The 26,440-nt window shown below is 34.9% G+C and overlaps 2 protein-coding genes across 3 annotated transcripts; both read left to right on the plus strand.

The window, feature by feature from the left end:
* The first annotated feature begins 1,542 nt into the window (after positions 1-1,542).
* Positions 1,543-3,418, plus strand: LOC111900792 (uncharacterized). The gene is made up of 5 exons (XM_042897503.2): positions 1,543-2,066; positions 2,150-2,342; positions 2,504-2,568; positions 2,657-2,867; positions 2,964-3,418. The coding sequence occupies exons 1-5, from the start codon at positions 1,597-1,599 to the stop codon at positions 3,318-3,320; spliced, it is 1,296 nt and encodes a 431-aa protein (XP_042753437.1). The 5' UTR covers positions 1,543-1,596; the 3' UTR covers positions 3,321-3,418.
* Positions 3,419-13,570: 10,152 nt separating this feature from the next.
* On the plus strand, positions 13,571-16,988 carry LOC111900786 (uncharacterized). Of its 2 annotated transcripts, XM_042897090.2 has the most exons (7): positions 13,904-14,044; positions 14,140-14,293; positions 14,647-15,245; positions 15,333-15,525; positions 15,878-15,942; positions 16,095-16,305; positions 16,413-16,988. In XM_042897090.2, the coding sequence occupies exons 2-7, from the start codon at positions 14,288-14,290 to the stop codon at positions 16,776-16,778; spliced, it is 1,440 nt and encodes a 479-aa protein (XP_042753024.1). In that variant the 5' UTR covers positions 13,904-14,044; positions 14,140-14,287; the 3' UTR covers positions 16,779-16,988. The 2 variants fall into 2 exon arrangements, with proteins under 2 accessions (XP_023752437.1, XP_042753024.1); XM_023896669.3 differs by lacking the exon at positions 14,140-14,293 and having other exon boundaries at positions 13,571-14,044.
* Positions 16,989-26,440: the final 9,452 nt, after the last annotated feature.

Here is a 26,440-nt window from a genome sequence, read left to right on the forward strand (position 1 = left end):
ATGAGAGTGCGAGAGATATATCTTGATTGTAGGCGAGCGAGAAGAGGGAGTGTTGTCCAATGTTGGTACAGAGTGAGTGGTATTGGAACGTAGAAACATAAGAGACAGAAAACTAAGGTCAATAAGAGAAGTCGATAGCTTTAGCCTTTTTGGGCATATTTTCAATTTTTTTATATATATAAAATCGGTATTCTAATCTATATTAATATCAAAAAAACCTAAATAATTATATAATTGTCATTTTACATACGTTTAACGAAAATTTAATGGACGATAACGAGCTATACGACTAAAGGATGTTTGACAAAACAATTTATTAGCTGTTCCACATCATTATATGATAAAAATGTGTTTGGATAAAAATAATTGATAATTATAACAAACCGCTAATAAGTCTTTTTCATAAGTTAACTCTCTCTAATTTATTAGTTTATAAGCCAATAAGCTAATAAATAATAAGTTTTTTCACCAAACACCCTAAAACCTAAAACCGATGTATTTGCCTTCATGATGTCAAATTTACAAAATTACTACCAAAGTTGTATATTGATGTAACCCGATTGACCAAAACTATAATTTCCTCTAACAAAAATCTATCATATTTTAGTGTTTTACCTTCATTTAAATGATACTTGCCATTATCAAATAGGCGAATATCACAAAATTGAAAAGGTTGTTCTACAAAATGTTTGACAAGATAGGTTAACTACTTAACTTTAAAAAAATAAAGTAAATAAATAAGACAGTATTTGGATCCTAAATGATAGGAGTACCTCCCAGTCCAGCGATTGCTGTAGAACAGATGCACAGTACGACCAGGAGAAGTTATGGCGCACAACCCTGCATACACCGAACCTCATGCTGCCTCCTCTCTTTGGAACCCATTTCTTCTTTTTTCATATCTTCTTTTTTCCCCTAATTATTGCAAGTTTGCAACTGAAAATCAAAACAATTACTCCCATCCCATATGGATCAATCAATCCCTCTTTATAATCATCATCCCCAGGAAAAAGGGAAAAAGAAACCGTCGTTTTACCTCAAAAACTCCAGCTTTTCACCCCATCTTGACCTTTCGTCTTCAAATTTACCAACATTTTTACGATTCTCATACCCAGAAGGAAATTTAGAAGACAGGAGAAAAAAACAAATCTTTTTACCTCAACGACCCCTAATTTGACCATTTCTATTCGATAAGCAAGGTTGACGAACAACTCTTCAACATCTTAATAATTCTACCTCAAGAACACCAATTCGTCGGCTAATTTTTGACCTTTTCTCTTGAAAAGTTAACAGATTTACCAACGGTTGAAGAACAGAGGCAATGTGGAGGGCGTTTGCTCGGAAGAATTTGGTGACAAGAACTTCCCAATCACTCTTCTTTATCTTCACACTCGTTTGCGTATTTTATATTCTATACATATTCCTTGACGATTCGAATTCTACCCTCACTGTAAGTCTAATCTCTTCCATTTCGCACACTTATTAATGCATAGCATGGTTATAATAACATCAAAATCTTTTTGACACTTTATATAGATCACCAAATCGATACCTAATCATTTAAAAGAATTTGGGCTAAACTGTTTCAATGGACCCATGACGACAACATGCCCAACAAATTACTACCCAAAACAATTCAAGTCTACATATCAACCTCCCCGCCTATCGCCGGCGCCGAACACGTGCCCTGATTACTTTCGGTGGATTTACGAAGATCTCCGGCCATGGACATCAACCGGAATCACGCTAGAGATGGTGGAAAGAGCCAACAGAACAGCCAACTTCAGATTAGTGATTATAAACGGAAGGGCTTACGTTGAGGTTTACGAAAAGGGTTTTCAAAGTCGAGATACTTTCACTCTATGGGGGATCCTACAGTTGTTACGAAGGTTCCCGGGCAAAATTCCTGATCTAGACCTCATGTTTGACTGTGTTGACTGGCCGGTCATCCGGTCTACCGATTACACTCCCGGACCCAATTCAATCAGCCCACCACCTCTCTTTCGATTCTGTGGCGATAACAACACTTTCGACATTGTCTTTCCCGATTGGTCGTTCTGGGGATGGTAATAATCTGATTCATGCGTACAAATTCTTATATGAATATGTATCATGCATGTATCTTAAAGGTTTTTCTTCCTTTTTTTAGGCCTGAAACGAACGTAAGGCCATGGGAACGCTTATCGAGAGACATAATTTCAGCAAACCAGAGAACTCCATGGAAAGATCGCGATCGTTTTGCGTATTGGAAAGGTAATCCTTTCGTTGCCGGAAAACGGATGGAACTTCTTAAATGTAACGTTTCCGCTGAACACGAATGGAATGCTCGGATCTACGTCCAGGTATATGATATATCATATTCATGCAGTTTGACTTATCAAAAGTCAAAGTTAAAATATCCAAATTTTAAGAATTGATTACTTTGATAGTTGATACGACGACGTTATGTGGTATGGTCAAATAAATAATCAAAATCAAGTTTAATCGTTAGTTTGTTTTACAGGACTGGCCTTCAGAAGTAAAGCAAGGGTTCAAAAATTCAAGCCTCACTAAGCAATGCAATCATAGGTACAGAAATACTTGTCTTTGGACACACAATATGATATGGGTTAAAAATAAAAACTTTATCTTATTTATTTATTATGGAAATATATAGGTACAAGATTTATATCGAGGGGTCAGCTTGGTCAGTTAGTGAAAAATACATTATGGCTTGTGATTCTGTAACCCTATATGTGAAGCCGCAATACTACGACTTTTTCTCAAGGGGGTTAATGCCTATGCGCCATTATTGGCCCATACGCAATGACAACAAATGCATGTCGATAAAGTTTGCAGTTGCTTGGGGAAACAGTAACGAGCATAAGGTATGCATGTAGACTCCAAAATATACACATGTAGATGGGACATGTGACCAATCTATCTAATGTCATATCATGTGGGTTTTACTTTTATGTATTCAGGTTGAGTTGATAAGGAAAGCGGGAAGTAAATTTATACAAGAAGATTTGACAATGGACAATGTGTACGATTACATGTTTCATTTGTTGAATGAGTATGCAAAGCTTTTAAAGTATAAGCCAAAGGTTCCACCTCGGGCAGTCGAGCTATGTTCTGAGAGCATAGCTTGTAGTGCCCAAGGGCTTAGTATGGCCTTCATGATGGAATCGTTGGTGAAGAACGGTACAAGTGATGTAGCACCATGTACAATGCCCCAACCTTATGACCGCTCTACGCTTGATGCTATTCTTAAAAGAAAAGAAAAGATATTAAGAGGAGTGGAGAAAGTGGAAAAGTTCTATTGGAATTGGCATTCTTGATTGTCCATGATATCCATTTGTAAAATTTCATTTTTTTTTTGTTTGGTAATTAGATTTTTGTACTTTAGTTATGTGTATTTTGTTTTTAGAACTACAAACTCAAACACCCATATATAATCATATTCTTAAATCTTGTTCAACATGAGTCTTGAACCCTCTACCATAACATCATTTCAACACCTAATACTGTGGTTTTAGAGATCAGAGAGAGAGATGGAAGAAGTTTTCAATGTATTTCATTGATCGGATCTTACAGTACTTATACAACAAATAAAATAACTATCTATCAGCTATTCTAGGATCTGATAATATTTACACAACAAACTACAATTATCTAATTATCCTTATCCAGCTAAGCTTTCGCCAACACTCCCCCTCAAGGTGGAGAATGGATATTTATCATTCCCAGCTTGTCCAGAGAGCTTTCGAAAATCTTCCCACACACAACTTTAGTCAACATGTCAGCCAGCTGCTCTTTTGATGTTACATGTGGCAATTCCACTGTTCTTTTCTCAAGATGATCTTTAATGAAGTGTCTATCAATCTCCACATGCTTTGTTCGGTCATGTTGTACTGGGTTGTTTGCAATCTTGACTGCAAATTCATTATCACAATAGAGTAACATAGGCTTACTCAAGTATATACCCAGATCTAGCGATATTCTTCTTATCCACAATAGTTCACATATTCCATGCACCATTCCACGAAATTCAGCTTCTACATTTGATCTAGCTACCACCTTCTGTTTTTTACTTCTCCAAGTCACTAAACTACCCCCCACAAACGTGAAGTATCCTGAGGTTGACTTGCCATCCGTCCTATCTCCACCCCAATCGGCATTGTGTATCCAGCCACCTCCAATTCGGTATTATGTTCAACATTTTTTCCAAAAAACAATCCCTTTTCCAGGAGACGCCTTAAGATATCTTAATATCCTATGTACAGCATTCATGTGTTCTTCACCCGGAGCGTGCATAAACCGGCTAACAACACTCACATCATAGGCAATATTCGGCCTAGTGTGAGCTAGATAAATGAGTTTACCCACCAATTTTTGATACCTCTCTTTGTTAGCCGGCACCTGGTTTTCCATAATAGACAGATTATGGTTAGTTTCGATAGGGGTATTTACCGGTTTACAATCTAGCATTCCCGTTTCTGTTAGTAGATCCAAGATATACTTCCGTTGACACAGATTTATTCCAGCTTTAGATCGTGAAACCTCGATACCTAAGAAGTACTTAAGGTGTCCAAGTTCTTTTAGTTCAAATTCAGTGGCGAGAACTTTTTGTAGATTTGATATTTCTTCAGGGTCATTCCCATTAATCACCATATCATCTACATACAATATGAGTGTTGTCACTTTCTGTCCTCCACCCTTGACAAAGAGTGTGTGGTCCGCATCACTCTGTTTGAATCTGATTTTCTTCATGAAGGCGGAGAATCTTCCAAACCATGCTCTTGGAGATTGTTTCAACCCATACAATGCCCTTTTTAGTTTACATACTTTTCCATTGCTCACAATTCCTGGTGGCGGATCCATGTACACTTCTTCCTCTAAGTATCCATTTAAGAAAGCGTTTTTACATCAAATTGTTTCAAGGGCTAGTCTCTGTTTGCAACAATAGATATTAGGATTCGAATTGTGTTCATCTTTGCCACTGGTGCAAATGTGTCCCCATAATCAATGTCATATTTCTGTGTGTACCCCTTGGCTACGAGCCTAGCCTTGTACCGGTCTATGTTGCCCTTTTCATCAAGCTTTACATTATAAGTCAACCTGCACCCAACAGTCTTTTTATTTTTTGGCAAATTCACTAATAATTCCCACGTTTCATTCTTTTGTTGTGCCTCCATTTCTTCATTCATTGTTTTCTTCCATTTTTCGTCTTTAAGTGCTTCTTGTACATCTCTTGGAATGTTGGTAGTTGAAATACGTTCGACTCTTAGTGCATGTGTATCCGACAGTCGGTGATGAGAAACAAAGTTTCCGATTGGATACTTTGCCTTTGCCTTCAAATCTGGTACATATTACTTCTTATGTTGTTTCGATTATTTCTCATAGGGTACCTTCATTCACTTCCAGCCTCCTCCTCCTCATTAATATCCTGCAAAATAGTATCAAAATAACCAGGGTCGGGGTCAACCTCTGGACTATTAATGGTGTTTCTCACCTCTGGTTCCTGGATTTCCGGTTCCGATTTATCTTCCCTTCCTTGCAGATCTGGTAACTCAACTTGGGTACTGGACTGTGGCTCGGTACTGGTACTAGACGTATCGACGTGGGCATGTGCTGTGTTGACATGTGCTGAGTCTCCATTGCCTTCTTCCTCGACATCGACATCATGCACTACATGTTCTATGTTACACATTTCCAATACGTCATGTATTTTTTCTTCTTTTTCTTTTTCTTCTCTCTCCCCCTGAAGAGAACATGCATGACCAAAAAATGGAATGGTTTCATGAAATGCTACATCACGTGTAACATGGACTTTGTTTTCAACTGGGTCAAAGCACCGGTAGCCTTTCTTGGCATCCGCATACCCGAGGAACATGCACCGGACAGATCGTGGTTCTAACTTCCCTAAGTTTTGATGTACATAAGTTGTGCAGCCAAATATTCGACGCACAAGACCTTCACTGATTTGTGTCTTGGTTAGTTCACGTAGTGTTTGTAGTGGTGTCTTGAATTCCAATTCCCTGGATGGTGTGCGGTTGACAAGGTACGATGCGGATCTCAATGCCTCACCCCAAAACTTCCGAGGAACTTCCATGTCAAAGAGGGAAGCTCTAACAATTTCCAGTAGTTGCCTGTTTCGTCTCTCGGCAAGGCCATTTTGCTGTGGTGACTGATAACATTGTCATATGATTATATCAAAGAGAAATTACAAGGGTTCTCAGAGAAAAACATTAAAACTACAAGGAATAAAGCGGATATAAATACTAGCTAGATAGAAACCCTAATGGGCTAAAGACAAAAAAGAGCCCATAAACAAGCGGGCTATAGACTAACATCCCCCCTTAAACTCATAATGCCGCAGCAATAAGCATTAAGAGTTTGTCACATAAGAACCGAAACCGAGAAGCTGATAAAGCCTTCGTAAAAATATCTGCAAGATGCAAAGTTAATGAAACAAATGGAAGCGAAATGGTCCCAAGCTGTAGATGATGACGAGTAAAATGACAATAAATCTCAATGTGCTTCGTCCGCTCATGAAAAATAGAATTCTTCGTAATTTGTATCACACTTTTATTATCAAATTCAAGGGAGTAGGTGAAGAAATGTAAACTCCCATATCCGCAAGCAGCCACCGTAGCCAGATAATCTCGCATGTAGTTACAGCCATAGCACGATATTCAGCCTCCGTGGAAGATCTAGAGACAACATCCAGTTTCTTGCTCTTCCATGAAATAAGAGACTCTCCAAGAAATACACAAAATCCAGTGGTAGACTTACGATCATGACGATCACCATCCCAATCAGCATCACTATAGGCACATAGCTCAAGAGAAGACGTCGAGGGAAACAAGAGAGTCTGAAACTGAGTGCCACAAAGATATCTCAGAATACGAAGAATAGCTCCCCAATGAACAGAGGTAGGTGCAGTAACAAACTGACTGACAATATGAACAACATGAGCAATATCTGGACGAGTGACTGTGAGATAAACCAAACTTCCCACCACAGTACGATAAAGATTCAGATCAGACAAAGGAACACCATCAATAGGAGAGTATCGAGCATTGGTTTCAAGAGGGGTATCAACAGTCCAATTGTCAGAAAGTTCCGCCCGTGTAACCAATTCAGACATATATTTAGTCTGGGAAAGAAGGTACCCTTTCTTAGACTGAGCGACCTCAATACCCAAGAAATAACACAGCAAGCCCAAATCCTTCATAGCAAATCGACGAGCTAGATCATGCTTCAAAGACTCAATACCACCATGGTCATCACCTGTAATAATCATGTCATCCACATATAAGGACAGAAGAATCCGTCCTGCACTTGAGCATCTAACAAACAGAGCAGAATTGTGATTACTTTGGACAAATCCAAGGGAGGTAATCACTGTGGAGAATTTCTCAAACTAAGCACGAGGGGCTTGCTTGAGCCCATACAAAGCTTTGCGAAGCCGAAAAACCTCGCCCGTTCGGTGTTGAATTCCTGGAGGAGGGGTCATATAAACCTCTTCATGAAGGTCACCATTCAAAAAGGCATTCTTGACATCCATTTGAAAGATCTTCCACTGTCGAATGGTTGCAACTGCAATCATAGTATGAACTATCATCATCTTTGCAACTGGGGCAAATGTCTCCTCGTAGTCAAAACCATACTGTTGGGAATACCCTTTTGCTACAAGTCTAGCCTTATATCATTCAACAGAGCCATCAGCTTTTGTTTTTATCTTGTACACCCAACGACAAACTATCGTATGTTTCCCAGGAGGAAGAGAAACCAAATCCCATGTATGAGTCTGATGAAGAGCAGTGAGTTCTTCAGCCATAGCATTCTGCCAAAGAGGATCTGAAACAGCTTCTCTATATGATTCAGGTTCAGACAGATGATGGATGCTTGCTATAAATGAAGCAAACGGTCCTGAATATGTAGAGTAAGAAAATTTTGGTAGCTTGGTGGACTTGACAGGACGAGAAGATCTCCTGAGAGGTGGTGGTGGAGGAGGATCCTCAACTTCAATAATCAGAGGATCAAGCTCAGGAACAGGTGGAGTCGAGGCACCCTATGAAGAAGTGGGTGTGTTATGTGCTGAGGGATCATGTGGCATAGATGAGTCTTGAGCCTCTATATCTTCATTAAAAGGATCAATATGCAGAAGATCAGACTTTGTTACATTGTGGGTTGTAGCAGGAATCGAGTAGAAAGGAATATGTTCCAAAAAGGTAACATGCCGAGAAACATATAACTTCTGACTCACGGGATCATAGCAACGGTATCCTTTCTGACCAATCCCATACTCCAAAAATACACAAATAGCAGATTTCGGCCCCAGCTTGTTCCTTTCAACGTTAGGACGAAGAACAAAACAAGTACATCCAAAAACTCGTAAGGAAGAGTAGTCTGGTGGATGACCATATAACTTCTCAAAAGGAGATATTCCTGAATTCAATGAAGTAGGGATACGATTCATCACATACATAACAGTTAGGACTGCTTCTCCCCAAAAGGCACTAGGGACCCGCACATACAGGAGCAATGAGCGGGTAGTCTCAACAATATGACGATGTTTTCGTTCTGCCACACCGTTTTGCTGAGGTGTGTCAGTACACGAAGACTGGTGTATGGTACCATCAGAAGCAAGTAACTGAGTGAAATCATTAGAGGTATATTCACCCCCTAAGTCACACCTGAAGCACTTAATCACAACCGAATGTTGAGTTTTAACAAGAGCTCTAAAATTGTTGTAAATACCAAAGAAATCAGATCTGCGTTTCATAAGATAAACCCATGTATATTGAGTATAATCATCTATAAAAGATACATAATAGGTTGACCCACTCTTTGTGGATACTGGTGCAGGACCCCACACATCAGAATGAATAATATCAAAAGGAGCACTAGAACAAGACATACTTTTATTTAAGGGTAAAGCAGAAAATTTTGCTAATTTGCAACCACTACAATCAGATATATCACAAGAGTTTAAATGAATCAAAACACCACTAGATGCTAAGAAATTCAACCGTGATACAGACACATGTCCAAAACGAGAATGTCAAAGATAAAACTCAGATGACAAAGGACTCAAACGAAAAGAAGATAAATCAATGCTGGAAGCAGCAACAACAGATACTTTGAGGACCTCCAAGACATATAGTTGCCCCACCCTACGGCCGATCCCAATCACATTCTGGGTGTGTTGATCCTGTATAACACAGACATAATCAGAAAAGAACACCCAATTACCAGACTTGCATAACTAACTGACTGAGGCAAGGTTCAAAGTAAGTTTGGAAATGTAATAAACATCAGGAAGAGTTATATGAGAAACGGAGACATACCCAACACCCTCAACTAGCATAGATGTATCACTACCAGACTTAACAGAAATAGATGACACTTGCGACAAAGAAGTAAATGATGACAAATGAGGAGTCATATGATGGGTTGCACCAGAATCTAAAATCCACAAAGATGAGGGAATACCTGAAGTTTCAGACGAAGAAGGACCAAAATGAGACATAGATGCAGACATGGCAGTGGGAATAGAACCCAAATATTGTCTAAAGCTCTCAAACACCTTGGGATCCAATGCAGATGGTGGCATATGTCCAACAAATTTTGTGTCAATTGGTGGAACAGCAGCAACAGCAAACTGTGGAGGATGAAAGGTCCATGGAGGAGTACCAGAGGAACGTGACTGATACTTCTGTTGACCAGACCTATTTTGTTGCCCTGAATGAGGTTGACCAGATTTACCATTGTTGACTAACAATGGACACTGAGCTTTCCAATGATTCTTCTGTTTGCAGAATGCACACTCATCATAAGCGACTCTTGAAGTTTGTCGAGATTGACTGGAGGAGACAACAAGCACAGCAGGAGCGGGAGTAGGAGTAGAGGTTGCTTTAAACCCTTTATCTGCATGGGACTCGATACGAGTCTCTTTTGCAATTAACTCATGGACAACTGAATCAACTGAAGGAAGAGGAGAGCGATGAAGAGTTGTTCCACGAAGACCTTCAAAATCAGAACGCAAGGCCATCAAGAACTGAACCAAGCGTTGTTCTTCCCTCCTAGCAATGTAAGGCTCAAAATCTTTTAACTCTTTAGATTCAGTAAGAGCCAATTGATCCCAGAGATCAGACATAGCAGCATAGAAATCTTGAATGCTCTGGTCATTATGTTGAAGGGCACGAATATCATATTCCAATTGGTATTGTTTAGCAAAATTGGACCGAGTATACAGTCTCTCCAAGTGATTCCAAACTTCCTTTGTTGTATCATACTTAGCCAACTGCATACCAATGGACTGAGTAACATAGTTATTGATCCAAGTAATAACCTTGGAGTTATCAGTCTCCCAAGCATCAAACAACATATCATAATTCTTAGTTTGAGGCACTGTGGGTTTGGATTTAGTCCCAGTGACATAGCCCCACATATTCTTCCTGCAAAGGAAGTTCTTCATAACGTAACTCCAATACGTATAATTCTTTCCATCCAAACGAGTACTGATTGACTGAAGGGAATCATCCTTTCCAGTCATGTTGATAGTGAATGAATAACCAAAATGACAATACAATAATCTGAGAATGAAAGGAGTAACAAACCAACGGAAGCAATCTTTTGAATAACGAATCAACAACAATTATGAACCAACAACAGCAACGAACCAACAGTAGCAATGAACCGACAACAACAACGAACCGACAGTAGCAATGAATCAACATATCAAAAAAACGAGTACCAGTGATAATGAACGAAAACGGAATGCTACAGTAACCCTAGAAAGACTTCTAACAATGTATCAAACCTCTGCTCTGATACCATGATAACATTTTCATATGATTATATCAAAGAGAAATTACAAGGGTTCTCAGAGAAAAGCATTAAGACTACAAGGAATAAAGCAAATATAAATACTAGCTAGACAGAAACCCTAATGGGCTAAAGACAAAAAAGAGCCCATAAACAAGCGGGCTAATAATATAGACTAACAGTGACCTTGCACAAGAATTTTGATGGTGAATCATTTTTTCTTTGCAAAATGTTTTCATCTGGTAATTTATATACTCTCCTTCATTGTCGGATTGGAGTATATGAATTTCCGTTCGGTATACAGTTTTAATCATATGGTATAGTTCTTTAAAAGCTTTTACTACTTCTCCTTTGGTTTTAAGGAGTGATACCCACACCATACGGGTACATTCATCAATGAAAGTTACAAAATACTTAGCACCATCAAGAGTAAGTACTTGGGCAGGCCCCCATACATCCGAATGACTCTTCATAAAAGGAATGGTAGATTTATTATTATCACTTGATGAATAAGAGATTTTCGTGTTTTTGTCCAAATCAAAAATGCCACACTTGAAATCATGATCCGTTTCATTCAAAAACAAATTAGGTTTAAGTTTCCTAAGGTACGTGAAAGATAAATGCCCTAGTTTTCGATGCCAAAGCATTGCAATAGACTTATTTACATGAGCTACCCCTGCATGATACGCTTGACTTTGATGATTTTCTTCAAGGTAATACAGCCTGCCACGTCTAGTACCATAGCCAAGAGTCTGGTGAGTTACCAAGTCCTGAAATACACAGTCATGTTTCCAAAATATAACATAACAGTTTAGAGCTTCAGTGATTTGACTAACGGACAATAAGTTTGATGATAGAGAAGGGACTATAAGGACATAATCCAAATCCATAGAATCCGTGACTTTCACTGTACCCTTACCAATCACTGGTTTTATTTCACCACTTGCAGTTTGGATATTTGTTTGTTTTAGAGCGTGATGTGTAATTAATTTCGATAGATCATTTGACATATGATTGGTAACTCCTGTATCAATAATCCATTTATCACTTTAATCATTTTTAGTAGTGTATGACATACTCGTATTTGCTGAAGTGTGAGCTGCCATGGGTGTTGTTGTTTCCTCAGTCTGGGGAGACTTAACCACGGCCGCTTGACCAATCTTCTTCCTTGGTTTCTTGGTGAAATCCCACCATTCCGGGTAGCCTATGAGTTCACAACACTTTGCTTTTGAATGTACATCTTCACCACAGTAGGTACATGTGAACGTGTTCCCTTTGTTGCTCTTTCCTTTGTTATGATTCTGATTTCGTGCATCCATGTGGACTATGCTATCCGATTTTGGCTTGGATTATTCCATGGACTGTCATTGAGTGTAGTCCTTACGGATGTAAGCATATGAGGTCTCGAGATCCAAGGCTGGATCCTTCCTCAGAATTTCGCTACCTGCATGATTGAATTCTTGATCTAATCCGGCTAGGAAGATGTGGACCCTAAACCGAGATAGGGTTTTGTTTACTGCCACCGTCGCAGCCACAACTGCTTCTTCAGTTACCAAACGGGCATCAATCTCTTGAAAGATGCTAATCAATTCATTGTAGTATGTAGGTAGGCTTATACCATTCTGCCGGGTTGTGAAGGACCTGCGATTTAATTCAAAGAGTTGGGTTTCGTCAGACCCATCGTAAAACGTCTTCTTCACCGCCTCCCATATTTCTGCAGCCGTTTGGAGACGTATGAATCGGCGCATTAGGGTTAGGTTCATCGAGTCAATGAGCCAGCTCTTGACCCTATTGTTGTCGGTGACCCATGTTTCAATTGCCTTGTCGTTGGTGGTAGGTTTCGCGGATGCACCGGTGAGGAAACTGGATTTGTTACGAGCTCCGATCCTCATCTCCATCAACTGCAACCACAACGGGTAATTTGTGTCGTCAAGGGTAACACCCGTGGGGAATGGTGTGTCCTGGACATTCTGGACAATCACGGAGGAACTGGAAGAGTTATCGTCTGTTCCCATGATGCTTCGCTGGTTTGGTGATTTCAAGGGTTTTCAATACGTGGATTTAATGTGATGGTTCAGGATCTCTTACGCTCTGATACCATGTGGTTTTAGAGATCAGAGAGAGAGATGGAAGAAGTTTTCAATGTATTTCATTGATCGGATCTTACTAGTTGTTAAGTTTTTGTAAAAAAATAAACTTTTATCTCAAACATCCACAATTGTTCATTAGAATTCAAACTTTTTTTTTTACATAAAATAAAACACATTGAAATACTTTGATGATAAAAAATGTCAATACATATAAAGACAAACAAGTAATAAATTGTGTCGATAATCCTTTCTAAATGACAAAATTAATTCTTTAAAACCTGTTTTTGAAAATTCTAAAGTTAATTTTTTTTTATATTTTTTTTCGATCTTCGAATTTCGGTATGAAATCTAAAATATCAGTCCAAAATACATTTTTTTTCAAATAAAAATGTTTTTTTTTGTTTGATTCGCCAAACCTGTTAGTTTTTTTGACAAATTTTTTCTTTTGGGAATTTTCTTTAAATACAAATCATAATGGTTACTTTAGCTTAATTTCCCCTTTTTCATGTCAAATTATTTTTTGTGTATAAGCAGTGATAATCGTATAATTTTAATTAGCTATATTTATTAAAAAAAGTATTTCCCAAATTTAGAGAAACAAAGTATTTTGAATTTTGGTTGTAGAGAGAGAATGGCACAACACTACAAAAACCCCGGAAGAAAAGTCTCAACTCTCAACCCGGCGACTCGGGACCTCGGGTTTTGTTTCCTTCTCTGTGTCTTCTTTTTTCCAAAACCCTGGTCTACAAAAGTTAAAACGCCTTCCTCCCTCCTCTACTCTGTAAAGTTGTCTAACAACACACTGACATCCATTTTGATTCAATCCTACTAAAATCACCACCGAATCTCGGAGCTCACTAGAATCCAACAACAACAGTTTTAGCTCAGAGTCGACGAGACACATTTAGATTTGGTTGAAGATGCAGCGTGATTGGTATGACGAAGGGAGTAGCAATTCCGTTTGGGGATCGAGATCTAAACGATTCTACAGATATTTCTCAGACACGATCTGGCATCCGCTACTATCTGCCATCATGACAGCAACTTCTAGATCCTCTGTTCGACTACTCTTCTTCCTCATCTTCATGTTCGTCGGACTCTTGCTTTCCACTCGCTTGCTAGACGCTTCCGGCTCCGTAAGTCTCCATCTCCGACTCCGATTCGACCGACTTATGCTTTTGAATTTCGCTTTATTTTATTTTATTTTATTTTTTTATTTTTAAATCTATAGTGGAAACGCCAAAATTGTGCTGGATAAAACGACGTAGTAATACCAGATTCCTCTTTGGGAAGTTAAATGAACACGTTGCATTCGCCGTGAATTCAGTTCCACGTAAAACTCGTCGGTTTTTATACGCGTCCTTTCTCCGGTCCCACATATGGAGGTGTCGGCACCTACAGTTCTACTTTAGTATAAAGTGTACATAACTGATAATTCTGCGTTTCTGCCCCTTTGTCTTGTACAAAATATACTAATCATATTATGTAATTCTATCAAACCAACTAAGCTTTCTTATTAGTTCATCATAAATATGGTTGTTGGAAATCTAGGTCCTATTTTTGAATCAAGAATGTCAATAATGTGTTCTTGAGAGAAAACACAACTACTTTGCTAATAGAAGGGACAGGATGCTACATTTCCTCATTTGAATTCCATATTAAAATGACTAATTGATTGAAATTTTGATACACATATTTGAATCTAATATTGTTCCGTGTTTGATCTTCCATGTTACAGTCAATAGCTGAAAATCCTTCTCGGAGTTCAGTCCAAACTACCAAAACAGTGCACATTGAACCTACCATAACTCAAGTAATCCCTTCAAAACCACCCAAGATAATAGAGATTCCACTGAAATGCTCTTCAGGCAATCTCACAAGAACATGTCCAGCTGATTACTACCCAAAAACATTCAATATACAAGATCAAGAATACGTATCCGACCCACCACAGGAGTGTCCAGAATACTTTCGTTGGATTCATGAGGATCTAAAGCCATGGAAAGAGACTGGAATCACAGAAGATATGGTGGAAAGGGCAAAAAAGACTGCAAATTTCCGTCTAGTGATATCAAACGGAAGAGCATACGTTGAAACATATCAGAAGTCATTTCAATCTAGAGATGTTTTCACTCTTTGGGGGATCCTGCAACTATTACGAAAATACCCTGGAAAGGTCCCGGATTTGGACCTCATGTTTGACTGCGTTGACTGGCCAGTCATCTTGAAGAAGTACTATCAAGGCCCTGATGCAGTTGCTCCACCACCTTTGTTTCGTTACTGCAGTGATGATTCCACTCTAGACATTGTTTTCCCAGATTGGTCCTTTTGGGGGTGGTAAGTATAAAGTATATATAATCCCCTTTTTATCATATTTTATAATAATCTTGAATGAATGAATTCATAAATCAAACTGTTTTTCAGGCCGGAGATTAATATAAAGCCATGGGGATCTTTGTTGAAAGAGCTAAATGAAGGAAACACAAGGAGTAAATGGGTAGATAGGGAACCTTATGCTTACTGGAAAGGTAATCCAGTTGTTGCTGACACCCGAATGGATCTTCTCAAATGCAATGTCTCTGAAAAACAGGACTGGAATGCCCGGGTCTATGCCCAGGTTTAATTTCTTTCACAGCTATTAAATTAGTTCTTAGAGTGAATTACAGTTTTGGTCCCTGAGTATAATTGGTTTTTGCAACTTTGGTCCTTATTGAGGTTCTTGTAACATTTTTTGTCCAATTTCTAAGAAAAATGACTACTCTTGGTCCCCATATGGCTGAAAAACTCAGATATGCTCGGGGACCAAAAATGTAATTTACTCAATTGCAATTGAAAACCCATTAGGACCAAAATCGCAAAAAATCAACTATACTCATGGACCAAAACTGTAATATACTCAAATTCTTATTATAATCAGTAATCATACACACAACAATTTGAATTAAACAATTGTTGATGATTCCTTTCAGGATTGGTTTAAAGAATCACAGCAAGGTTTCAAGCAATCAGATTTGGCCAGCCAGTGTGTTCATAGGCAAGAGAATATTAATAATACATATATATATATATATATATATATATATATATATATATATATATATATATATATATATATATTTATTTTCTTTTCAAGATCATTGTTATGACATGTATTTGATGAATTTTGTTGTTTTTTTTTATTAACAGATACAAGATTTATATCGAGGGGTCCGCATGGTCCGTGAGTGATAAATACATTCTTGCTTGTGACTCGGTGACTTTTATAGTGAAGCCACGTTACTATGACTTTTTTACGAGAGGATTAATGCCTGTTCACCATTATTGGCCTATTAAAGAAAATGACAAATGTAGATCCATTAAGTTTGCAGTTGATTGGGGCAACACACATAAAAAAAAGGTAATACTCTATTATAATATACCCGATACTGTCATGTCATGTCATGTCCTGTCCTGTGTCCTGACGACTGTGATCTTTTTGTTTACGATGGCATTGGCATTTGGCAGGCACAAGAGATAGGAAAAACAGCGAGTAGTTTTATACAAGAGGAGTTGAAAATGGAAAAGGTGTATGACTACATGTTCCATCTTTTAACCGAATACTCAAAGCTATTAAAATACAAACCAACAATACCTGAAAAAGCAGTTGAGCTTTGTTCAGAAGCAATGGTTTGTGGTTCAAAGGGGTTTGAGAAGGAATTCATGATGGAATCCATGGTCAAAGGCCCTTCTTCACGCGCCACTCCATGCACTATGCCACCACCATATGAACCTCAAGCGTTAAAATCTATTATTAGAAGAAAAACCAACTCCATATTACAAGTTGAGAAATGGGAAAAAGGCTATTTTGAAAATCAACATAACAAAACCTAATCCGCAAACTCTCATCCTTTATTTTATTTTGTATGTATAATTGTATTTTCCTCGAGTTATAGTGGTAGAAAAGAGTGGATTGTAGAGCATGTTTTAGGGTTTTTGGTTTCCACGATCTATACGAATGTATCTTTAGTCATAGGGTACAAATTGAAAAGTTTAAACTCCAATTCATACTATTAATAAAATGTGTCTTTTAAATCTTACAAATTACAATAGGCAAATCGCTTGTTAGATGAGTGGCTTCTGTTTTGGGTTTAAATACAAGAAATCAAATCCATTTCTAATCTCGTTGATGAAGATTGAATGTCGTTTTTCTGTTACTTCTGTTGCATGTATGCAACATTTGTGTTTAAAAGCAAACATTTAAAAGATTCACGGATCTAAAATCACACATTTTATCTTTAAAATCAAACATTTAAAAGTTCATACATCTTTTAAGTCATTAAAACTAAGGACTCGGTATTTACATACATGCATATGTATGCACGAGCGACCACACACTTTGTTGTTGCATTTGTCCCAATCTTTTGTTTTGATGATGATTAAAACAAAATCTGAATTGCTTTATTGCATTTTCTAAGAAATTATTTATAATAATAAATTGACCGGAGACAACAATAAAATTGAAGATATATTTGTCTATGAGAAAAGTGTTACAAAAATAATCACAAAAGGTTCGTCTATTATTGTGTCTATTATTGTGAGATTTGTGTATTACATGCGTTTATTGAAAAAATATTAATATTTATAAATTTAGGAAGTTTGAATTTATAAAGAAAGAAAGAAAAATATTGAATTATTTAAATGTAATGTTTAATTTGTTATTTTTAACTTTTTTTTTTGTTTCTCTTTTAAATTTAAACAAATAATATAAATAAATAAACAAACAAAATAATTAGATTAAATTTAGAAACTTAGAAATTAAAAGGAAACTTGCATTAATTAAATAAACATGCAGTTATTATTATATTTATTACAATTATTACATTAGTTATTATTATGTGAAATTTAATAAAATTACAAAAATCATAAACTGATAAGTGGAAGAAACAATAAATCAAAAAATCAAAATGATATGTATCAAATGTAATAATAAGAATATTACAATTGTCAAAAATAATTTTCATTTATTATTACGATAGAAATAAGAAAAGAAATGTATGTGTTTGTTACTAATTTGTTAAAAGTTGACTGGTTCGGTTTATGTTATTAATTATTTAAATTAAACAGGAGTTTGTGTGGATTTTGTTTTTAAATGCCAATATTGAATCGCTACATATCATGTCATTTTTTTCAAAGAACAATTTTTATATTTTCATTAGTGTTTTGGGAAATTGTTAGAAAAGTCACAATATTTTCGAAAAAATTAAACTTTAGTCCCAAGATTTTTTTGAACATAAAAGTCCTGATTTTTCATTTTTGCTCAAATTTACAAAAAGTGCTTTTTTTCTTTTAACATGAAATGACATATTATCATGTATTTACAAATAATTGGGACCTTTATTTTAAAAAAAATCTTAGGACTAAAATGTAACTTTTCTGAAAATATTAGGATTTTTCGGACAATTTCCCTAGTTTTTTTGTGTTAAAGTATGAGCTTGTAAGACATTTGTGGTTTCCACTGGTTTAAACATAGTATAATAATGAATTGGAGAAAAAAAATTTGATGGTAAGAGTGACTGAAAAGTTATTTAAAAATGAAAATTATTTTAAGACAGTATCATGAAAGTGCATATGTTTTAAAAAATTGAAATTAAATTCAAAATGATATATAAATAATAATTTAAATATCTTATTTCATGTTGTTCAAATAGTATCTTTTGTTCTATACATGGGTTCTTGGTCTTTCTAGATTATTTTTAAAAAACAATAAATAAATAGGTTTTTCTACATAGGGATATTGTAGTTTTCTCAAAATAAATATACAATTTGAGTCTATGATGGATAGAAAGGAAATATATTTGTATGAATATAATAGGAGTTTCCTCTCTTCTTTCGTTTGCTCGAGGAGAGAGACTTTCAGCATGGGGCAGACTGCTTTAAAAGTCGATTAATACAAAATGAAAAAGCATGAACAAACGTGTATGGAAACTCAACATGTGTTTATACAATGTACGTTTGATACATCTGGTTTCTTTATGTTAGATGTTGAGAAACTCCACAATAGAGTTGTTCAACAGGTCATTCATAGCAATGTTATCACCCCAAAGATCTATGAATGTAGTTTTTAAAAGATTTAATTGTGAAATATTATCATCCCAACGTAATTCCAAAATATATCAAAAAGGCTAAACTTGATTAGCAAAGGTTTACAAGATTATATCAAAACTCCCAAAAAGGGTAAATAAGGAAATAATACACAAATATGCAATGCATGCAACTATTCTTAAACCATTCTCAATATCAAAAAGTCTAACTCGCCAAAATAGATGGTTTAACTTGAGATTCACGAATCGTGAACTACCGACTTTTATCTCAAGCCTTAGATTCACGAGTGGCGAACTACCACACATGGGTCGGCTAGCCTCTACTTGTGTAAGTGATGATTATTTAGAAATCTACTTAAAAAAACAAAACAAAATGTCCAAATTGAGTACCTGTGATCTCTCATTTAACCCATACTAGCATGCACGCAAAAAGTAGGTTTTCTCATAACCATTTATAAAAAAAGTAATTAGCTTTTATCAAATAAATATCATTTTAGAAAATGATTTCATGAATGCAAACCACACTCATATAATTCATATTGCAAGTAAGAGTTTGTACATAATATATATGAAAAACCAAACTAAGAGAATCAATATATATATATATATATATATATATATATATATATATATATATATATATATATATATATATATATATATATATATATATATATATATATATATATAAAGTTGTAGTCCCGATAATCTCACATCAAAAGATTAGCCAACACCACTCCTACTACACGTTACTCTTCGATCACCATCGAATGAATACAACATAGTTTACTAAAATAAACAAAATGTCTTTACATGATCACACTCTTTACAAGAACAAGTAACTCCTTTTATAATCCCTATTCATCTTATAAGGACTAATGAAGATGACGAAAAGCGAATCAAACCTCAAACATAAAAGTTAGGACAAAGTGACTTGTGAGGGTCTTAAGAGTACATGACCCATATGAATTTGGTTTTGGGATTCATAAAGGCATAATACCCACAAAGAGCAATTTAAATTTAAACTCTGACATCGTAGCTATTAAAACTTGAACCAATAAAAAACTTTTGTTAGTATACCACCGTGGATCCAACTATGTCTATCATTGCATCTCCCTAACCAACGTCTGACCGTTTAGTAGTTTCTGTTCGGGAAAGTGCTGTATAGAAAAGTTTTCTGACCGAGAAGAAAGCATTTGTTTGATTGTATATCTGATTGACTATGTTGAATGATAAAAAAAAAGATGACAATATTACCCTGCTGTTCTATACTGATGGATGAAGTTGTTGAATAATTAGAAAAACATACAAATTATCATACAAAATCAAAATTGCACAATAATCATTTAAAAATCTAAATAAAATGTCGATTAAGTTGTTTTTAGTTTTATTTATTTATTGATTATTTTTTTAAGATGATGTTACGTTGTTATTCTATCTAACAATTTTAAATTTTTTATAACTCAACATATGATTTTTGACCTGGTTTATATATGATAGTGGTGGAATGGATGAATTTATTTAAAATATATAAGGATGATCACAATGTTGTCCAAAAAAAATTAATCCAATAAAAATGAATTAAAAAATTAATTAAAAGAAATTAATAATACAATAAAGTAATATTTATTAATATATATGTATTATATATTAATAAATAATATTTATTAATATATAATAATAATCCAATAAAAAAGAATTAATGCATAAAAAGAAAATAAAGAAATGAATTATTTAAAAAAAAAATTATAATCCAATAAAATAATATTAATTAATACATAAATATTATATATTAAAAATAATATTTATTAATATATAATAATCCAATAAAAAAGAAATTAAAAAAATATTTAAAAGGAATTAATAATCCAAGAAAAAACGAGGCGAGGTTTAGGGTACAATTGTCTTTCCATCCTATTAAGTCAGAAAGATATGGTTTTGAAGCTTTCTGGGAAAAACATATATTATCGGGAAATACGCATTTTTTTTGTGCATATCAAACAGTCTTTCCGGTCCATTTAGTCAAAAAGATTTGTTTTGACCTAGAAAGATGTATATCATGCAGGGCCTAACACTACTATTGTTTTCTAAAAATGAAAATCAATAGGAAAATACACATCTAAACACGTTCTTTTATTTTTTCTAAAATAGAAAATGAAAAATGAATAAGATTTAACTAAACACATTTTCTAATGAAAACTGAAAATGAAAGAATATTTTATTTTTCTGAAAAGAAAAAAACAAAAGTTGTTTTTCCGTAACTAAACACAATCTTAGAAAATTTGACATCTATAATGTTAAGGCTATGTTTGGCGCGCCACAGATAGCTGATAAGCTAGCTTATTTTTTGAGTTTTTTTATGTTGTCGTATTTGGTAAGCCAAAAAGTAGCTTATAAGCTAGCTTTTTGAAAAGCTACTTAGACTAGCTTTTTAGGAGCTTTTTTCAAAATTTTCCAAATACACCCTTTAATTAATTTGAAACACATATTCTTATATGTCCTTTTATGTAATTTTATATATTTCAGCTAGCTTTTCAGCTAGTTTTACCAAACGTTATTTTTTATCAGCTAGTTTTTTATTTAATAGCCAGTTTTTCAGCTACCAGCTAGCTTTTCAACTAACAGCCAACTTTTCAGCTAGTACGCCAAACATAGCCTAAATGAACACTTGATTCCTAGTTGTTTTTTTCAAACTTTGAAAAAATTATCGAATTTTGTAACTTATTTAAGTAGGTATAAACTTTTTTTAATTAGATTTTAAATTTTAAATTGGCTGACCAGAGAACTTCTATTTAATAAAGAGATTAAGCTTGAAAAAAACATCTCAATCCATTTAATTAAACAAATTCCGGTTAGGTTTAGATTTTCAACGACTTTAATAAACATGATGAATCTAAAACCAAACCAACATGACCCATTGTCACCGCTTTCCAATAACTGACTTGTTATGTTTTAATTTTTTAATTTTGAAGATAATCATTTGGGTGATGTGGAGATCCCGGAATCTATTATTTTCAAAAAGATAAATTGTAATCCTTTGAAAACGGTGGACGATATACAACTTACGATGTACATGGATTAAGGACATGACTAATTTGAGTTCCTTAAAATGGAATGATAGTGGTAGGGATGTCAAAAAGTCATGTGGGACCCCGTTCCCGTGGGGGTCCCGTCCCGTTTGGGGGATTTTTTAAAAAAAATTGGGGGCGGGGACGGGGGCGGGGGCAAGGTTAACCCCCGTTTTAATTTCAGGGGCGGGGGCGGGGGTAGGCAATCCCGTCCCGAAATCCCCATGGGGACCCCGTTAATAAATTACACATATATTTACATATATTAATTATATAAATATAATAAACTATAACATGATTTTGAGCTTTCAAAATTCATCAAAAAACATGTTTTTAAACTGTTAGTATAATTTTTTAAAATGCCATAACTTTTTTATTTTTAACATATAAAATTTTGCTATAAATAATTATTTGTTACCTAAAAAATAGCTTATTTTAGCCTAAATAACAAATTCTTTTAGCCCAAAAAAAGTAGCTCAAAATTAATCAGGGGCGGGGGCGGGGGTAGAAACATTAAACATTCCGGGGGCGGGGGCGGGGGCGGGAGATGCACTCCCCGTCCCGTTTGCCCCCGTTGACATCCCTAGATGGTGGTGTTCTCCTATTTTGGTCTTGTAATTTATAATGTTTGTTTCCTAATTCCTCTTGTAATTTATAATGTTTGGTGCTTGTTCTTTGTATTATCTTGGTGGCCTTTAATATATTCCGCCTTAAAAAATAATAATAATAATAATAATAATAATAATAAACCCTTTTCTTTAATAAACTGGATTTGAGTTCAAGGGTTTGCTTTTTCCCTATCGTTTAAAGATCAATTTATACGTTTCTTTGGCTAATTTGGGTTTATTTCAACATCAATTATTTTGTCTCAAAATCACCAAGGGTCCGATTTTGGCTTCTGAACATATTTGGGGATTTTTTGTTTAGTGGGTGTTATATGGTGTTGTATCTCTTGTATAAAATATTATCATAATTAAATATGAAATGCATTAATTATAAAGATTATTAATGAAATTTATACTTAATTATAGTAATATTTCTTATACTTAATGTATTTAACATTTAATTATGATAATAATTGTTATCAATTAATACTTTTTAGGGCACATATTAGAAAATCCCCTAAATTAATGGGTGTTGCCTTTGTTTCGTATATCTTCGATCTATTTTCAGGTCTCTCAAGATTGCAGGATTTAAGCCCAATGTCCAAAAGGGGTTGCAATGGTGAACTAAGTTTAGTTTTTTTTAAGGATTTTATAACACTGAGATCCTAATTGTCATATACCATCTGTTTTTTTTATTGATTTATTAACAAAAGAATGGTAAACATTAGATTGTAACTTTTGTGCGTCAAGAACAAATGTCTCGAAGCTTAGCTGCAGAATGTCATATTGGAATGGCCATACCTGTATGTTTGCGTACTTGTTTTCAAGGGGACAAATTCAACTTGGAAAATTAATTGAATGTCACTAATTTCCACAAATTTATATGACAGGGACATCTGGGCCTTTCTTTTGACTTGCAAGGTTCAGTAGTGCGGACACTATAATTAATCAAGGGTAAATCATCATCAATCATAAATTTTACTTTAACACTTTTATGTCCCGGATTTTCTGGATAGCGATGCTATTAAGTAAGGCTATTGGAGAGCAACGTGTTCATGTTCATGCTAATCTAGTGAGTTAGCTTGTTTTGACTTTTGATACAAATGATGGATAACTTATTATTATGGCTTTAGTTTCTAATACACCGGATGCTTATTTTATTTTTATTTTTTAAATGGGTTCTTGTTCTACAACATGCTGTTGGACATATCACTTGGTGTGATGAGAGGTCTAATTGTGTTTAATTTTTATTTTTTGTACGGAAAATGCTACCATATTTTCTCCCTCTTCTAGGAAAAGCCATTATTAAGAAGATATGCATAACTTTTTGTAAAATCCATCTTACAATCTTTTATACCTTGTAATATTTTCATGAAAAATATCTTAGGTTTGTTAACTTTCCATAAAAGCCATCAAAGAATTGTTAACTATCCATGAAAACCATTTGAGATTCGTTAACTATCCAGAAAAGTCTTGGATTTAAAATTCTAAGATGGCTTTTCATGGAGTTAAAATTGCAGGACACAGAGGAAAATATTTAGGTTTTCATTTCATTTGACCTTTTTTAAGTAAAAGTTTGTTAGCTATTTTGAAAATAACATATAAAATAAAGTTAAAATTTTGTATGAAAGTTTATTTCTTTCCTACACATGAACCAAAATGATAATGGAATGTTATGTCTCATTCCATTACCCATGCTTGCCTATTCCATTCCATCCAACCAAATAAACCCTTAGTTTGCTGTTTGTTTATGCAGAAGCAGAAAACCAGAAGTTCTTCCGAAGAAGATGATAAAAAGAATTGAGAATGACTGAAGATGAAAAAGATAAGTAAGAACATGAAAAAGCAAACGGTGATCCGCACAAGTCTAAAAAGGAGAAATCTGAAGATACTAAAAGTGAATAAAGATATGAGTGAACCAGATTTTGAAGAATAAAATAAGAAATGCAAACAAATTCCAAAGAACTCCTTCAAATCAAAATCATTCACGAGTGGTTCAAAAGTCAAAAATCAAAGTGACTATGGTCCCCAAGACTTTCTTTCTCATAGTTCGTTCTAATTTCATCCTTTCTTTTGGCTTCTTTGAAATCCACGCAACTTCTTAATTTTATCTTTTTTCGTTTTACAATTTTTTACCAGTTTCACTAACTTAGGGATCAAATAAGGATTTCACAATGATGACTGCAACATATCCAATTGCACATATTAGTAACGAGAATAAAGTATATATGTTGCTATTTTCCACAATTTGACGTTTTGTTTCATGTTTTATGTAGCTACCTATAAATGTGTTTTAAAGGAATTACAGACGAAGATGCTGCCTAGCCAGGCCCGGCCCTGACATTTCGGAGGCCTTGTGCAAAAACTAAAATGAGGCCCCATACACTACTAGAAAAACAGCCTTTTACGACGCTCATTGCGCGTCGTAAAACGCTTAGACGACGCGCAAATGCGCGTCAAGGAAGGCCCTGTCATAAAGAGAGACGACGCGCATTTACGACGCGCATTTATGACGCGCATTTACGACGCGCGGTTATGACACGCAATGGGTATCAAGGAAGGCCCTGTCATAAAGGAAGACGACACACATTTATGTGTCGTAACCTTACGACGCGCGTGTTTATGACACGCAATGTGTATCAAGGAAGCCCCTGTCAAGATAGGCCATGTCATAAATGAAGACGACACACATTTTTGCGTATCGTAATTTTAATTTTTTTAAAAAAAAATTATTTATAGATTTACTGATTTTCAAATTAAATTTGCATTTCATGTCTCATAATAGAAAATAAAATATCATATACAAAAAATATAATACATTGCACAAAATTTAATGCCATAGAAATAATCATTCCAATAGTAGCCAAATGTAACATTTCAACATTTTTTATATAATTAACTAAATTATTAGCCAAATTTCCTAAAGTACCAACATACTTTTCTATGAAGAGCTTTAACACTATTCTTTTCCATCAAAAACTTCAAAACCTGCATAATTAAATTAATGTGTAATTAATCAGCTACAGGTCAATAAGGTAGGCTTAAGCAAAAGAGTTTAATAATAGTAAGATTTTACTTACCACTGTTATTAATGACATTGAAAGAAGCAGCCATGATTTTACTTACCACTGTTGTTAATGACATTGAAAGAAGCAGCCCAACAAACACCCCCTCAGAAGGATTACTACCACATAATTGTTGATATTTTATACTTTATTACTAAATGAAACCAAAAATAAAGTTAAAAAGTCAACAAAATCAGAAGGTTTTAGTCAAACATACAGAGGCTATAATTCCAAAGATTAATAAATGACATTGTTTCAACCACCTGCATATTTACCATTAATTTTGTCCCTATGAGATTCACTACTAAACACATTGTACAGTTTGTAACCAGTTCATGAATTGAAAAGCAATAGAAAATGATAATAATTACCCTTCATGGTTGTGATTATTTACTTACTTTATTGACACCATCATTTCGTTCTAACATAAGGTATGCATGGTGCTTTACAGTCATTAATGAGTCAGCAGCTTCAATAATTAAGTGAGAATAATCATTTACAGTCTCATGTGTGAACACACCGAAGAAAACCTACAAACATTTGACAAAAAAAGAGAACAAGGTTAGTTTTAAAGAGAAACAAGTCACTCAAGGGCTAAATATATGAAATAGTAATGTTCTTTCCACAAAAAATTATGTTATAGCGTTATACTTCCATTTCTTCTTATCCTAATCCATGATATATAAATGAGTACTTTTTTATAAAAAAATACCT

The sequence above is a fragment of the Lactuca sativa genome, chromosome 8 (genome assembly GCF_002870075.4).
Source record: "Lactuca sativa cultivar Salinas chromosome 8, Lsat_Salinas_v11, whole genome shotgun sequence".
In the NCBI taxonomy this organism is placed as follows: Eukaryota; Viridiplantae; Streptophyta; class Magnoliopsida; order Asterales; family Asteraceae; genus Lactuca; species Lactuca sativa.

Bases quoted from the DNA above. Each gene is read 5' to 3' on its own strand.
- LOC111900786 (XM_023896669.3), top strand. From the start codon at position 13,829: ATGCAGCGTGATTGGTATGACGAAGGGAGTAGCAATTCCGTTTGGGGA. The intron at 15,246-15,332 runs GTAAGTATAAAG...ACTGTTTTTCAG, and splicing joins GATTGGTCCTTTTGGGGGTG to GCCGGAGATTAATATAAAGC. The intron at 16,306-16,412 runs GTAATACTCTAT...GGCATTTGGCAG, and splicing joins GCAACACACATAAAAAAAAG to GCACAAGAGATAGGAAAAAC.
- LOC111900792 (XM_042897503.2), top strand. From the start codon at position 1,597: ATGACGACAACATGCCCAACAAATTACTACCCAAAACAATTCAAGTCT. The intron at 2,067-2,149 runs GTAATAATCTGA...TCCTTTTTTTAG, and splicing joins GATTGGTCGTTCTGGGGATG to GCCTGAAACGAACGTAAGGC. The intron at 2,569-2,656 runs GTACAGAAATAC...GGAAATATATAG, and splicing joins ACTAAGCAATGCAATCATAG to GTACAAGATTTATATCGAGG.